Source organism: Phragmites australis, chromosome 2 (assembly GCF_958298935.1).
Source record: "Phragmites australis chromosome 2, lpPhrAust1.1, whole genome shotgun sequence".
Taxonomy (NCBI): domain Eukaryota; kingdom Viridiplantae; phylum Streptophyta; class Magnoliopsida; order Poales; family Poaceae; genus Phragmites; species Phragmites australis.
In genome coordinates, this window is record NC_084922.1 from 5,956,680 (window position 1) to 5,972,143 (window position 15,464).

The window sequence follows — 15,464 nt, forward strand, 5'->3', positions numbered from 1 at the left end:
TGAATAAAAAATGTCATGCGTTGCGTGTATTTTGGTGTCTGTATATATATGTGAGTTGAGAAAACTTGATAAATTCAGCCCTATTTAATTTTTAGATGTGCTTTTGACTGAGAAAACTGGTAAATTCTGTCTTATTTATGTATTAGAGGTGTATGCAAGCTGAAAAAAATTGTAATTCTCAGCCCAGTTTAATTTCTGGATGTGTGTAAGTGAGTTGAGAAATCTTGATAAACTTAGCCTATATTTAAGTACTTGATGTATGTTAGCTGAGAAAAGTAGTGAAACTCTGTCTTTATGTGATCTTAGATCTCATTGGTACTTGAATGTTGATCTCTTTGGGGTGTGCTTCGTGTACCCAACAGACCGAGGGCCAAAATGAGTATAATAGATACTTTTGGAGGTCTGATTTATAGAAAATATTAAAATAATAAATGAGGTGATAAATTAATAGAGGGTCAATAAAAACGATGATAATTTCTAAAAATCAATCTTTATGGTAACAAATAACTAAAGACTCTCCTTTATAGCGGTAAAAGCTAAATTTTCCCCGCTTCTCGCCCGCTCCTGATTCCCTTCCCCTTCCCCTTCCCGGCGCGGCCACTTCTTTCCAGCTCACGACCGTCCGATCACACAACGCGTGCAGATCCAACACCTTCCCCCTTCACCTTGTCTCCTTCTCCACCACCTCCGACTCCGGAGCTCCAGCACAGCGAAGAAATTTACCCAGACACCCTAAACTCCCACTAAATTCTCCAATGCGGCTCCTCCCCCTCCTGCTCCTCCTCGCCGGCGCGGCCGTCCGCCTCTCGCTCGCCTCCGACGACCCCTTCCTCTCTGGTGGTAAGCTCAGCCTCCCTTAAGCTCAAAAATCAACCGAGATTATGCTGGGAATGCTAAGCATGTCGCTTCTCTCTCCCTTTATGCAGCGCCGGCGAACCACAGCTACAACATCGACTGCGGTGGCGCGTCGGACTTCATCTCCGTCTTCGGCCGCCGCTGGCTCGCGGACCGCTTCTTCTCCGCGGGCGGCGCGGCGGGGATGGTCGCCGAGCCGCACCGCTTCCCGCAGCCGCAGGAGCGCACGCTCCGCTTCTTCCCTCCCTCCTCCGCCGGCAAGTCCTCCTGCTACTCCCTCCCGCTCCCGCCCGGCCGCTACTACCTCCGCCTCTTCTCCGTCTACGACAACTACGACTCCAAACTCCGCTCCCCGTCCTTCGACGTCTCCGCTGCCGCCACGCTCGTCCTCTCCTTCCGCTCGCCCTGGCCTGAGCCCGCCGCGCGCTACGGGGCCTACTCCGACCTCATCTTCCCCTCCGCCACCTCGCCCACCTCCGATGTCTGCTTCTACTCGCTCTCCACCGACGCGCCCGTCGTTGCATCCATCGAGGTCGTGCCCGTCCACCCGCTCGCGTACGACGGCGCCACCACCGGCGCCGACCTCATCCTCGTCAACTACGGCCGCATCACCTGCGGGAACAGCCTCTTCGGCCCGGGCTTCACCAACGACTCCGACGCCTTCTCCCGGGTGTGGCAGGCGGACGTCGATTTCCGGAACAATGACCTCAACTACGACGCAATTACTGCCGGCGGGAGGAAGATTTTTGGCAGCAACCAGCCGCCCAATTACTTCCCGACCAAGCTCTACAAGTCGGCGGTGACCACGGGCGGCGACGCCGCGAATGAGATCGAGTACCTGATTCCGGTGGACACGAGGCTGTCGTACATGGTCTGGCTGCATTTCGCAGAGATCGATGCTGGGATCGGGTCAGCTGGGCAGAGAGTGTTCGACGTAATGCTGGCCGGGAAGAATGTGACGAGGATCGACATTTTCAAGCAGGTCGGAGGGTTCACGGCGTTCAAGTGGACCTACATTGTGGAGAATCTGACGAGCTCGACCATGAGCGTCAAGCTTGTGCCAGTAGTAGGACGGCCGATTCTGTGCGGGCTCGAGAATTATGCAATGGTGCCGCTTGAAATGAGGACGGTGCCAAGCCAAGGTGATGCTTCGAAGATAGTGGGCTGGGTTATGCTAACCGGAAACCAGTAAGGAATTCCACTGCTTGCCCTAAGCTTGTTGTGTTGGTTTTTGCAGTGGCTGCAATGAAGGCGTTGAAGGAATCACTGAAGATTCCGGCAAGGATGGGCTGGAATGGGGACCCGTGTGCGCCTAGGACTTGGGACGCATGGGAGGGAGTCACTTGCCACCGCGGTGACAAAGGTCTTGTGATCACCCAACTGTAAGTGCCCCATTCTTCTGCGAGTGCTGTTCTTATCTGCCCTGTGTTTCATTGGGGTATTTCTAGTTTGTTGCGAGCTACTTATTGGCCTTTCATTCTGATCACAAAAGTGTACTTCTGTGAACCTGTCACCATTTTTCTAGACAAAAGATGCTGGCACTTGCAAGTCTGGAAGGGAAGGATGTTTAACAGATATATAAGCAGATCCAGCAACAAACTTATCTACTTTAGTTTCTCAGCTGTAAATTGCTTCAATAATCAACAAATGTGAGTTGCACTAAAATGTTTAACTGTATAGTTTATATTGTGGTTTGGTTGCTTGAGTTGCTGGTCTTTTCAGTTGTCTAATCTGAATGCTACTAGCTGCCATTGTTTGTCTTGTAACATAATAAATTATGTACATCAGTATCATCATGTGAGGTTGGATGGAGATTTTGGTTGTAAGTGTCAGTGGACTATCGTTCTTTTAAAATGTTTAAATGTTTGTTGTTATAATTTGTATTTTGTTACTGTTGCCCTCTACAGGGATCTGGCGAGTCAAGGACTAAAAGGTTACATCACTGATGAAATAGGTCATCTGAAAGACTTGGTAAGCTTGTAAGTATCATTGCACACACCAGTTGAATTCAATTTTATCATGTCATCCTTGATATTTAGATCCTTTTGATATGTATCGTGGCTTCCTGTTGATATCTTAGCTCAGCACACAAAACCACAACATTCAGATTTAAATTTGAAGTAGCCTAGTTGAGCTCTGTTAGGTAGAGATGGCAACGGGGCCCTGAAACCCGATACCTGGCGGGTAGGGATGAAAACGGATGGGATACGAATGGATAATGGTCATTCCATATTCTTGTCCTTATTTTTAATCGAAAACGGAAACGAATACGGAAATCCTAGATACGGAAACGAATACGGATAGTATTGGAAACAAATACGGTGCGAATATGAATCGAATACAAATACGGATCTAGATATTTGTCAAATTATAAAGACATCTTAAATTATGCGTATAAAAATAACAAAATAACAATGTAGTATAACATCTCACACAAGGGAAATAAATTATTCGTATAAAAACAATGAAAATAATAATGTAGTCTAAGTAGTTAGTGCCGTGGTGGGCTGTTGCCTTGTTGGCGATGGTGATGGGCTTGTTCTTCAATGAGCCGGGTAATATGATATTTTCTGTATCTTTGTCCGAATATTATCCGTTTTCGTATCCGTATCTGGCTCAAAAAGCGTTTTCGTTTCCGTATCCTTATCCGCATAAGAAATATGTATCCGATCTGGAAATATCAGTATCCGTATCCGAATACCGTATCCGGAGCGGGAAATATCCAAACCGTTTTCAAGCCTACTGGCGGGTAATTACTCTATTAGGGGCCGGGTATGGACCACTTCTCGTACCCGCGGGTCTGTTAACGGGGCAAAATGACCACCCATCGGATGGAGTGGGTATGGGTCTGTTCTCCTACCCGTACTCGTGTACCCATGGGCCCTTAACCTCTCAGGCCACCACAAGATTTGGCCCAACTAGCCCAATTGGCCCACCATAAAACCCTAGAACCACCCACCACCTAAAGTCCCTAGCCCCAGAATCCCAGATCCGTGCCGGTGGCCATGCGTGTGAAGCACTAAAGCCACCACCTCCTTTGTCGCCCCTCTCGGCCACCACCGCCTCCTCCTTCGTTGCCCCTCCCGGCCGCCATCATCACCGCCCCCTCACGGATCCTAGCTGCCGCCGTCGCTGGATGACCGCTACCGCGCGCCCCAACCATCTGTTGCAGTGGTGGCCCTACATGGCCGGCGCATCCATTGTCGCCCCTCCAGGCCATCGTTGTAGCCACCTTTCGGATCTTGGCTGCCACCACCGTTGCCGCCACCGGATCCTCATTGCTGCTGCCCTCAACCATCTGTTTCGGTGGTGGAGGGGTCTCCCGTGCAGATCCTGGCGGCCCGGCTGAGCCCTTAGATCCCGGTAGCCGCTTCAACCCTCCCTAATCTGGTCGCCCCCAAGCAACCGCACGACAGCCAATGCCTCCCCTACCTGGATTTCAGCCGTCACGCTGCCCGCCCTGGAGAACATGGCGTCGTGGCCTAGATCCAGCTTGGCGCGCGTGGAGGTGGACGGTGAGAGATATGATGGCGCCCTATTGGGCGGCTCATGCAGATTCGTCGCTGCTGAGAACATGCCGCCATGCTCGCCGCACCGCCGGTAGCCGCACACGCATGTCGTCATGCCCATTCCGCGCCTCCCGCCGTGGCGCAGTCCCGCTCTGGGCTTCGGGCGCTCGGCACTTGGCGCGTCGCCCAATGCCTATGTGGTTGTGCCCCAGTTCCTCTGTCGCGGAGTTGGCAGCGTGGCGTCAGTGTCACCCAATGGCCGCAACCTCACTGGTTCGCCTACTTGGCCCGCTGTCCGTGCCCCTGTTGCCTCATGCAGGCGGTGAGGCCGTGCCCCCTTCGCCCGCTGCTCCCTTCCCGGTCGTCGTCGGGCACTATAGCAGTCCCGGCCAGCAACCTCCCAGCCACCGCCATCGCCATATCCCAACGGGTGTGGGTAACCCATCGTGTACCTGTTACCCGTTCAGGTACGGGTATGGGTATTGTAGTGATTGCGTTTGTTTGAGACGTGTACAGGTATGGGGTGCTATTCCCCGACGGGTTTGTACCCATTGCCATCCCTACTGTTAGGAGACCTGTGAATATGTATGTTATTGATCATTTAATTCTATAACAATTGTAGCATGAAAAAAAGATGGCCCAACTTGTACAAAGATTATGTTAGTTCCTTCTAAAACCATTAGGTGGAGTTGTCTCAATTGGGCGAGCATAGCTGATATGTTAAAATATCAAGAAGCTGGAGTGTTAAGCTCGTTCAAATAGTACTTGAGAATCAATTGATTGTCCTGTTATTTCTCTGTTTGGATAAATTGCATTCAGAATGTTCTGCTCTATGAATGGCTGAAAATCCAGTAGTACTGAGTAATTCAGGCAGTGTTCTCTAATTCAAGTGCACACATATTGTTTTGTATCCTTTGCTTTAAAATGATACATACTCATTTCTACAAAAGGTGTTTACAAATGCTAAAGCATGGACAAATATATGTTGTTTTGTGCAGTTGTCTGCCTTCTTGTTTCTCCAAGACCTGCTTCGTAGTTGGAAATATGATCAAGATTTAATATTGTCTGAAATAATAAGTTTATATTGTTTACCATTTTCAATTTTTATACGTGCTCATGCGTTTGCCGAGAATTCTTTGTTCCAAGCTATATTTTTCGGCTTATTTCTATGGTTAACAGTATGTGATCCACTCTTAGTAGTTAATGGTACCTTCTGCTTGATCAGGAACTTCAGCTATAATTCTTTGACAGGAAGCATACCACCAGGTTTAGGCCAACCTTCACTCGCGTCACTGTAAGTACGAAATTCTTCCTTTTCATAAGATGCAAAATAGTAATACTGCATAGTAGAAAATATGGTGTGCTGTCATTGCTGTTAATACTCTGCTCTAACATGTTCATGGTGGATACTAAGATACATGATGCTGACACAGCCTGACAATGGGTGTTCAACATAATGCTTTTAAGATCATAATTTAGTACAATTGACATACCTCACACAAGTAAATAGAACATTGAGTTAGCAAATATGCTTAGAAGGTCGTAATTATTTATTCTTGTTTAGTATTTCAGTTCATGTTTGCCTAGACAACTCAAGTTCGAGTCCAATCTGACGCGAATTTAGGTGCCTATTTCTACTTTATTAATAGTACATGTAGTTCCTCCTACACGTCATTCACTTTTTGAGAACCGAGCAATAGATCGGTTGGTAGAGCTTCTATTTGAGAGGGCGCCCACCCGGGCTTGAACCTGGGTGCTCGCAGATCGTGAGTACCTCCCTAAAGGGTTCAGTATTCCTCTCTCTTAAGAAGAAGCCAGGGGGATGTCTTCTCCCTGTGGTCAATTTTTTATTTTTTATTTCACTTCATGTTTGCAATCTATAAACTATATGTATCTATGATTTTGTAACTCTGGCGCTTCTACAGAACCTGGTTCTCTTATAAACCATAACCTCTAATCATATGAGTGTTCTATTGGCTTCTTAGGGATTTGTCATCAAATGAGTTTATTGGAAGCATTCCTGGCACCATAGGTTCATCCAAATTACAGATTGCGTAAGTACATTTCTGAAACTTCTATTTGGATTTGTTAATGACCTGTTCCTTCAGCCTTTTAGCAATCTATGTGTATGTATATAGCAATACATATTTACTAAGTATGTCTTGTGCAGTTTACTAAACAACAATCAACTCGATGGGCAAGTTCCAGAAATACTTTACTCGATTGGTGTACATGGTGGTGTGATAGAGTAAGATATCTACTACATCATGGAAACAAAACTTTCACTTGTTGCCTGTAATGTAAGATATATCCAGTTGTTATCTTCAGAAGAATTACTGTGCTCAGGCTGAGAACCATGATTACTTTCTATTTTGTGCCAGGCTGAACAATGTCCAAGACTTAAGGATTTAGTTGTATTATGTTGAATAATATATGTATATTGGAGGTAACTAGACCAATTTTCAAAATTATGTTCTTAGCAATATAGGTCTGTGATCTCTCCAATCCTGACAAAAAAAAATAAAAATAAAAATTGGATGATAAAAAGAAGCTATTGCTTGGGAGAAGATGCACAAGGCTTTGATTAGTTCATCTGGAATATAGTGATGAACTGCACCGTGCGCTGCTTCTTTTTTGATGTATTTATTACTGTCCACCTCTTGCAGCCAAATAAGGAGACTTTAGGAGTGCAAAGGGTGAGTAGATAATGTACCACGCTGTTGGATACAAGATAGATGTATACTTGCTTGTGGTATATTTACTTTCATTTCATTTTTGGTCTTCTACAAACATGCCTTCTTCGTGCAGTCTCTCAGGTAATAAAGGCCTCTGTGGGGTGCCTACCTTACCTGCTTGTGCATTATTCTGGGAGAAAGGAGGGTTGAACAAAACTGGCAAAATTGCACTTGGAGCGTCGTTTGGGTTTCTTCTGCTTGTCATACTTATGGTGGTCTACATACTGTGCATCAGAAGGGGGCCATACGACTACAATTTTGAGTTCCCTCAAGATTTGACTTGTAAGTATATTTCAATTAACTTTCCATTATACAGTAGGACTTCGTCCATCTGTTGTCTCTTAAAAAAATCGCTCAAAAAATTCATATGCTCCTTAAGTTGCTTCAACAACCATCTTGTGCCATGATAAGTTAGTGCTGTTATTGAAAGATAACTCAGGCCATTCATGACTTATGCTATTATGATTTATCTTGGTTCCTATTTACTTTCTTGCAACTTATTGTAGTAATGGTAAAAATAGTCAGGCTAAATTTGTCTTATTAAAAGGCATTCCTATGTAATTTTTCGATGCTTCTAAACTACACTCTCCCACTGTATTAAATCAATAAATTTTTACCGCAGCCATATCAGCAATCTCAGCGAAAAGGAATAGGTACCAGAGGGCGAAGTCCGTGATGCTTGCTGAGATGGAAGCACATAGCCCAGATGGTTTCTACACAAACGGGAGTACCCACTGAGAGTGACATGCATAGGAAATTTTCTCGCTCACTGATCGCTGTATTTATTGAAGAAGCACTCATGGTGGCTGCAGGCTTGAAGCAGGGATCTCGGTTCTGAATCAATTTTGCCTGTTGTCACCAACATGGCCTCCTTCCAACTTCTGTCAGCTTCCACTCCATGGCAGTCACACTTGCAGTTTGAGCTATTCGAAAGGTAACATATAGGAGGCGGTGGTTGTGGTGTAGTGCCGCAATTCTTTTTATGGATGCTAACTCTGTGTTCGGAGTCTCCTGTTAGTTTAGCGTAGGCATATGAGCATGCCCATTCAGTGAACCATGTAAAAGCAACCAGGACCGGGACAGATTCCAGCGTTGTATGATGGGGATTAACTACTACGGCTGTGCAAAGGGTATTCATTTTTGTATAAAACCTGACATTGTGTTACTGACCATCAAGGACAATGGAATTATTAGTTTGCATGAGATCGCTGTTAAATTGTCGGATCATGCCTTGCTTGGCCAGTTTGCCTGTGAATGCCTCCTCGAGTGTAGGCTTTAGCCTATTCTGATTTGAGATAATTTCATGTGTGCCGCTTAATGTTTACGAAATTCTCGATTTACTATAAAAAATTCATGATCCTTCTACATCATCACTTATTTTTTTCCCTTTCCTTATGTGTTATTCCCGTCATAACGGAGGTGCTCACTGTTGCCACTCTGTTATAATGACAATGACACTTAAATGATGAAAATATTAAATTGATGGTACGAAAGTGACTATGATTTTCAGTGACAAATTAGAAATTTTGTTAATATTTCGTGGCACGCAGATAATTATCTCTTCAGATTTTAGTGTGGCTGTGTTCTCTCTAAACATCTGGTTTCGGACTCAACTATCCTCTGAACTGTTGTTTTCATAGACGCCTCCCGTCAACGTTGCTTTGCTGGAGCAAGAAGTGAGCACGAAGATGGATCTTTGCAATACAACGAGAACTTTTATGCGACTGTAACTGTTTGTTGTGACGATGAGCGTTAATTAAACTTCCTTAAAAAAAAAACGAAGACATGTCTTTTTTTTTTTTGATAGGATGGTAAGACGAATTGCTATACGGACCGATTTTCTCAGCCCATAGTCAACATAACAGCCCAAAACATAAAAAAGCAGCCTTGGCCCAGTAGCCCAACCCAACTACCATCCAATCAAAAAGATCTGCACCGTCCGCTGCGGATCGAGCGCCCTCACGCCGCCACGCACCGGCGCGCAAACGAAACCCTAGCACCACACCAGCTATATAATCCATCCCACCACTGCCTACGGCCGCCTCCACACGCTCCCCCACTCACCAAAACCCTAGCCGCCGCCGTTCAGGTAAGGAAGGAGGAGCGTCCTTCCCCGCCGCCGCCATGAAGCGCAACCCCCGCGTCACGAGCTCCCGCCGGAAGTGCCGCAAGGCGCACTTCACGGCCCCCTCCTCCGTCCGCCGCGTGCTTATGTCCGCGGCGCTGTCGACGGAGCTCCGCCACAAGTACAACGTGCGCTCCGTCCCGATCCGCAAGGACGACGAGGTTCAGGTGGTGCGCGGCACCTACAAGGGCCGCGAGGGCAAGGTGGTGCAGGTCTACCGCCGCCGCTGGGTCATCCACATCGAGAGGATCACCCGCGAGAAGGTGAACGGCTCCACCGTCAACGTCGGCATCCACCCGTCCAAGGTCATCGTCACCAAGCTCAAGCTCGACAAGGACCGCAAGGCCCTCCTCGACCGCAAGGCCCGCGGTCGCGCGGCCGACAAGGCCAAGGGCAAGTTCACGGCCGACGACGTCGCCGCCGCCGCCGGTGGTGCCGCCGCCACCGGCGCCTCGCTCCAGGAGATCGATTAGGCGCAGGGATCTGCTGGTGGTCTTATCGCTTTTGCTCCTTATCGCTCTAGTTTCTGCTATCAATGCTTCTGCTAGGAGTTTATGTTACTTGAAAACTGCCGCTTTATCATTAAATGTCTCGATGAGAGTTTTGGAACCTAATATGGATCTATGTGTGTCTGAGATTTGAGATATGATGAAGAACCCATTATATGTTTAATCCGTGCTCTAGCTGTCGTGCATATCTGCTCGATGATTAATTTACTGGGTTATGTTCTCTGTTTGTTATGTGCTGCATCATTTGTGTTGCTGAGCTTATTGTTTGTTACTAATTCAGTGAGATATTATTTCTACTTAGAATGTTGCATTTCAAGATTTGATAACAGTATTAATTCAATATGCTAATTTTAGTATGTTCCCTTTGTATTTACTATGTCTTTTGTTAGATTCTACTTAGGGATAGATTAGCGATGTTATAACATTAGAAGGTACTGAATTGATTTGAAAAGATTTTAGTTATTCTGTATTGCACCATTTTGTTTCATTTCTAGATATACGCTGGCACATGTTTCTTAGAAGCTTTGTCCATGTTTTGTGTACTTTCATGAGGCCCCTTTAGTAGCGATGCATGTAGTTCGCGTTCGTCAACCTTGCAATTAACGATTTTTTTTTGCGAAGGAATTAATGGTTAATTATGTATATTAGTTTGCGTTCGTCAACCTTTAGTAGCGATGCATGTAGTTCGCGTTCGGTGATCGTTTGGAGCTGTTAATTTTCGTGAAGGATGTCTTCTTTGAGAATAGATGTGGTTTACCGACTGAAAGAGAGGTCTGTAGGCAGAATGTCTGCTCTTCTCAGCATTGTTTTTTTCAATCATGTATGTCTGCTCTTCTCAGCATTGATTTTTTCAATCATGTATGATTGAAAGTAATTATACGTTCGTGTTATAGTAGACCTGGCGTTCTAATTGGCTAAAATTACTCCGTGGCTGATTGTTAATTATTCATGCCAAGAGATGATGCTATTTGTTGGAGGCGAGCATGAGATGCAAATTCTTTGGTCCTGTGTAGCAAGGATGAAACGGGTTGATGTTGCAGCTGAATTTTCACGACTTTATACCATGTTTGCGCTTTTATCTAGTTGATGCCCAATGTATGGTGTTCTTGCAGCGTTATACAGTTGCTCGTGTAGCTTATTTGGACTAAAATCCGGAACCGTGATGTTGCAAGTTATATAACGTGCCCCTGTTATCGAGGGTTTACCACTGCCATAACCCAGACGTATATATGACGAGCTACACAAAAAATTAGAGATGGATGGGGATCGCTCTGTGGATCTATTTTATTTTGACTTTCTGTGGACCTTTTTTAGTTTAACTCAAAGTTACAATGACTAGTTAGTTAATACACCCATCCCTAAAAAAAAATGCAGAAGCCTAAAATAAAATGCAGAAGCCTAAAAAAATGCCAGCTAACCGTGCTCTAAGAGGGCGAGAGGTTTAACCACCCCTCAGAGGGTGGCTAGGGGTGTCCACCCATGTCCGACAATTTACCGCCCCTGAGGGGTAAGTAGGGGTCTTTGCCGCCCTCTCAGGGGGTAAGGGTCCTTCCTTCCTGTGCCGCTCGGCTTTCACCCCTCCGGTCTCTTCTATAAAAGGAGCTAAAATTAGTCTAAAATCCTATTTTATTCAGAAAAAAGAAAAAATTGTGAAGAGGGAGGAGAAGAGAGGAGAGGAGAGGGGAGGAAGAGAGCCCGGTGAAGCCCTGCTGCATTTGAGCTGCGGATTTGAAGATCATTTTCGGGTAAGTTTTTTTTTCTTTTTATTGTTGTTAATTAGTACAGTAGTAGTATATGACATAGGTTTTAGACATGTATAATCTAAGGTTTAGAAAATTCTATATTTAGTAGAAAATTATCAAATTTACTTAGAACATTGTATGATAGCAGTAAAATATATAATACTATTTTTACTATATTAGGTTTGCAAATATAGGTTTTATAGAATAATAATTGTAGGGTTGTAATGTGCGATATAGGAGGTATCACTATATGATACTATGCGAACCTAGGATCTAGCATTTAGAAAATGGTAGCGTTTAATTTGCACACGGTACAATAGGTAGTAAATATAGATTGTATAGAGTGATATTTATAGGTTAGTATAGAGATGGCAGATAAATTAATGGTGAAGGTGAAATTAAGTACGGTCATAACGGTGTAGATCTATCTGGATTTCTTCATGTTATGAAGGGTCTTAATAAAGCTAATGAGAGGACCATTGTGGGTGTGTGCAAATGGCTCATGTGGTTTTTCCAACTCGATCCGCAGCAATATGAGTTGAAGTTGAAAGCTGTCCTCAGCCGTGCTAGTCATGGATACTTTGGTGAGCTTGTTTCCATCGAAGCCACATCAACTTGGAGGCAGTATATAAATATATGTTGTGAACATGGCCTGCCTCTGGTTTTGTTAGCTGAGGCGTACCTGAAAGATCAAATTGAGTGAACTTTGCGGAAGCAGTAGCAGGACCAAGTGAGGCAGTGGAAGATAAATCAGAGCAGGTTAATGTCGGGTCCATGGAAGATGTTGGTGATATTCCAGAGCTGTAACCGATGGATGTAGCCGATGAAGGGGAGCACATCCCTAGCATCATTGAAGAGATGGAGTTAGAGGATGAAGAGTTGGAGGAAGGCCTTGCTGATGGTGATTCATCTCACGAGGAGGGTAATGCTCCAGTTCCTGCAGAGTGGAGGGATCATGAATTTTCGAAGCTGGTGGTTAGCGAGGCTGATCAAACACCGTGGCAGTACCATGAGAACGAGGTGTCCCAGGGTGCTATGCACCCTACAAAGGAGGCAGTTATTGATGCAGTGAAAGTCGGGTCGTTGTCTCTTCGGAGGCAGTTCAAGGTTGTTAAATCCAGTAAAAGGGAGTACGATGTGAAGTGTTTGGTGCCGCAGTGTCCTTGGCGGGTGCACGCATTCAGAGGAAAATGGATAGACTACCGGGAGTGCTCAATAGTTAAGGAACATAATTGTCACATTGAGGAAATAGAGTTCGCGCACTGGAACCTATCATCTGCCTTTATTACAAATATTATGTACGGGGAGATTGTGGACAACCTAAGGTATGAGCCACGATCAATAATCCGTGCTATTGAGCAAAGGTTCCAATAAACAATAAACTATGCGAAGGCATGGAGGGCCAACGAAGAAGTGGATCCTACAATTTCAGGTTCGGTACAATACAATCTATCATTTACTATTCTAGTATCTAGTAATGATCGTTATTGACACCAGTCATATTTGCAGCCGGTGTACATACACCCTCATGCCAACGCATACTCAGTCTCCAGGCATTTGGAGGCCTTTCTGCTTTGGTTGTTTGGATAGGTTATGTTCACCAGCGGCTAAGGCACCTGGTTGCGAGGACGCTTGTGCCGTACACCAGGTTGATAGCGGATGCTGATGGCGAGGAGGTACCGCAGTTCAGTTAGGCATCCGCTGTCCTTGCTGTGACGTATTGGGTGCTCTGCGACGCGTGCACGAAGAAAGCGCCACTAGCCACTTTTGCCGGATGTCCACTTCTTCTGCAGCTGTGGTCCTACGAGCGTTTCGCCATAGATAGGCCAGTGGTGGACCGCTCCCCGTACTCTGAGGAATGGTACGGCGAGCCGGACGAGGACGCGCCTACTATGGCCTCGATGTGGTGCCGTCGTCGGGTACATATTTTATATTAACACTTTCGTTTGCACGCTTGTTCTCTCTAATGATTTGTAACGATGTTTGTCACGCAGCCACACTGGGCGCATGAGTAGCCTCGCAGCGCTTACTAGCATTTTTGGGCCCAGTTCGACAGGCTACGTCCGGACGACGTGGTATGGAAGCCTTACAACATCTTGGCCGTGCCAGGGCGTGCAGGTTTGGGTTTGTCACCGTTGTGTACCCGCGACGAGGATTATTGGCTCACGAAGGCACCGTTTGTCTTCGACATCTACGTCAAAGAATACTCACCGCACCGCGTCATGCGGCAGTTTGGTCGTCACCAGGCATTCCCTCTCGTTCACATTCGTACTGTCCCCGTGCACGTCCACAGGTACATATGCAAAATTAAAGTTTTCGTAACCATCGTCTTATTGTGACTTACATTTACTATGGTTCAATTGCAGGTACACACGCAAAGGCCAGCCGGCTGGTAACCTTTGAGCAGATCGCTTGGCCCCTTACGTGGCAGTATGGGCCCAAGCGCTACGGGATATCGTGGAGGAGGCCCGTCCCTACAACGAACGGAGCTTCAACGACTACCTACGGTGGTACGTTCCACGTACACACACATGGGTCACCTACACCCCTGAGGGTGTCTGGCCCCACATCGCGTTGACTACGGAGGCATATCCAGTGCATTGAGACGAGGACGCTGCATTAGCGGTAAGTTTTCCTTTCAAGTCAGTAGTCCATACTCAACGAACAAAATCGTATATTTTAATTGTTTTTTTCTTGTTCGTATTTACAGGCCGATATCATTTATGATGTACATAAGGATGCAGCTGGTGCTATGGACCGCCTCCGACAAGGGCAGCACCTCAGTGCGTCGGATGTTGCGGGCTTTATCAAGCGGGTTTTCGACAAGACCGCGCACGCCTTAAAGCTTACCTCCTGCCGATCCACCACAGATGTAGCAGGGGCGCCTCCCAGGTTTAGTGGTGTCCACGCCCAGTCGTCTCGGCGGTCAGATGTGCACTGCCGTTCATCGGTGTCGACACCCACACGACCCCTTTTACCACGTCATACAGGCTTGGAGCAAATAGGTACGAATTTTTATTTCAAACGACATTCAACAATATTTGTTACTTACTACTGCATTGATTATTAAACTTTCATTAGGTGCACCTACACAAACCTCGACGCAGCCTCGTATACCGAGCCCTGTGCGTCCACCCTTAGGTACTGGCCGCCCCCTTCATCCCAGTTTTCAATACATTAATCAAATTAAGGTAATATTGTACACAGGTGACTTCGGTGATGAGGCCAGTCTGTCTTCAGTGGCCCCACGCCCAACCCCACCAGCAACGTTCGAGCCATACTACGGCACGACAGCCTGGCCTTCTTCTGCTGCACTGGCATACCACGCAGGTACAATTGTATATTTTTTACTACTACTTTCAATACCATATTGTTCATATCTAACATAATTATTTGTTCGTAGGCCCCTCCAGCCAGTACACATGGACGTCAGGAGAGCCTTCACAGTCCTCCTACCCTAGTCAGGAGGATGAGGCTGGCCCGGACGCCGTATACGACCTCGTTCGTGACTTCTTCGGGGGCACACCTGACAATGACGTCCTCCAGCGGTCCCAGATACCCAATGCTCCCCTTCGGACACAGCCTACGCAGGACGAGGCCTCGACACCGGTGCTCCCTACTAGGCCTACCAGACAGGTCGGTCCACCCGACCCCCTCACCTACTCCAGGGGCCACGTGAGGGTTAACCAGCGGCATCGAGACCACGATGGGGGCACGGGCGATGGTAACATGGGAGACAACAGTAGAATTTTAGATCTGTTGTAACTTACATATGCATATTCGCTTCGCGATGTACTCCTACGTATTCAGACACGTTTACTCTTTATGGTCCACTTAGCATGTCGTAACTGCATTTCATATTCCAAAATGATGGCATCCTAGTTGCATTTCTTAATCCGACATGACCACACGCTACATTCTATCGTCGTCATTATATCTTACAAAGCTACTTATGCAACGAGTGACACCTTGCTTATTCTGTTGGGAGT

General features: G+C 46.3%; 2 protein-coding genes across 2 annotated transcripts; both read left to right on the forward strand.

The window, feature by feature from the left end:
- Nucleotides 1-576: 576 nt before the first annotated feature.
- On the forward strand, nucleotides 577-8,302 carry LOC133896115 (receptor-like protein 4). Its single transcript, XM_062336632.1, has 9 exons — nucleotides 577-840; nucleotides 927-1,997; nucleotides 2,093-2,237; nucleotides 2,763-2,834; nucleotides 5,590-5,658; nucleotides 6,350-6,418; nucleotides 6,535-6,612; nucleotides 7,173-7,381; nucleotides 7,722-8,302. The coding sequence occupies exons 1-9, from the start codon at nucleotides 756-758 to the stop codon at nucleotides 7,835-7,837; spliced, it is 1,914 nt and encodes a 637-aa protein (XP_062192616.1). The 5' UTR covers nucleotides 577-755; the 3' UTR covers nucleotides 7,838-8,302.
- Nucleotides 8,303-9,124: 822 nt separating this feature from the next.
- LOC133896122 (large ribosomal subunit protein uL24z-like) lies at nucleotides 9,125-9,896 on the forward strand. Its single transcript, XM_062336639.1, has one exon. It carries the CDS (start codon nucleotides 9,224-9,226, stop codon nucleotides 9,695-9,697), a length of 474 nt encoding a protein of 157 aa, XP_062192623.1. The 5' UTR covers nucleotides 9,125-9,223; the 3' UTR covers nucleotides 9,698-9,896.
- Nucleotides 9,897-15,464: the final 5,568 nt, after the last annotated feature.

Excerpts from the sequence above, each read along its gene's own strand:
- LOC133896122 (XM_062336639.1), top strand. The coding sequence starts at position 9,224 with ATGAAGCGCAACCCCCGCGTCACGAGCTCCCGCCGGAAGTGCCGCAAG.
- LOC133896115 (XM_062336632.1), top strand. The coding sequence starts at position 756 with ATGCGGCTCCTCCCCCTCCTGCTCCTCCTCGCCGGCGCGGCCGTCCGC. Across the intron at positions 841-926 it reads CGACCCCTTCCTCTCTGGTG|CGCCGGCGAACCACAGCTAC; the intron begins GTAAGCTCAGCC and ends CCCTTTATGCAG. Across the intron at positions 2,238-2,762 it reads GGTCTTGTGATCACCCAACT|GGATCTGGCGAGTCAAGGAC; the intron begins GTAAGTGCCCCA and ends TGCCCTCTACAG.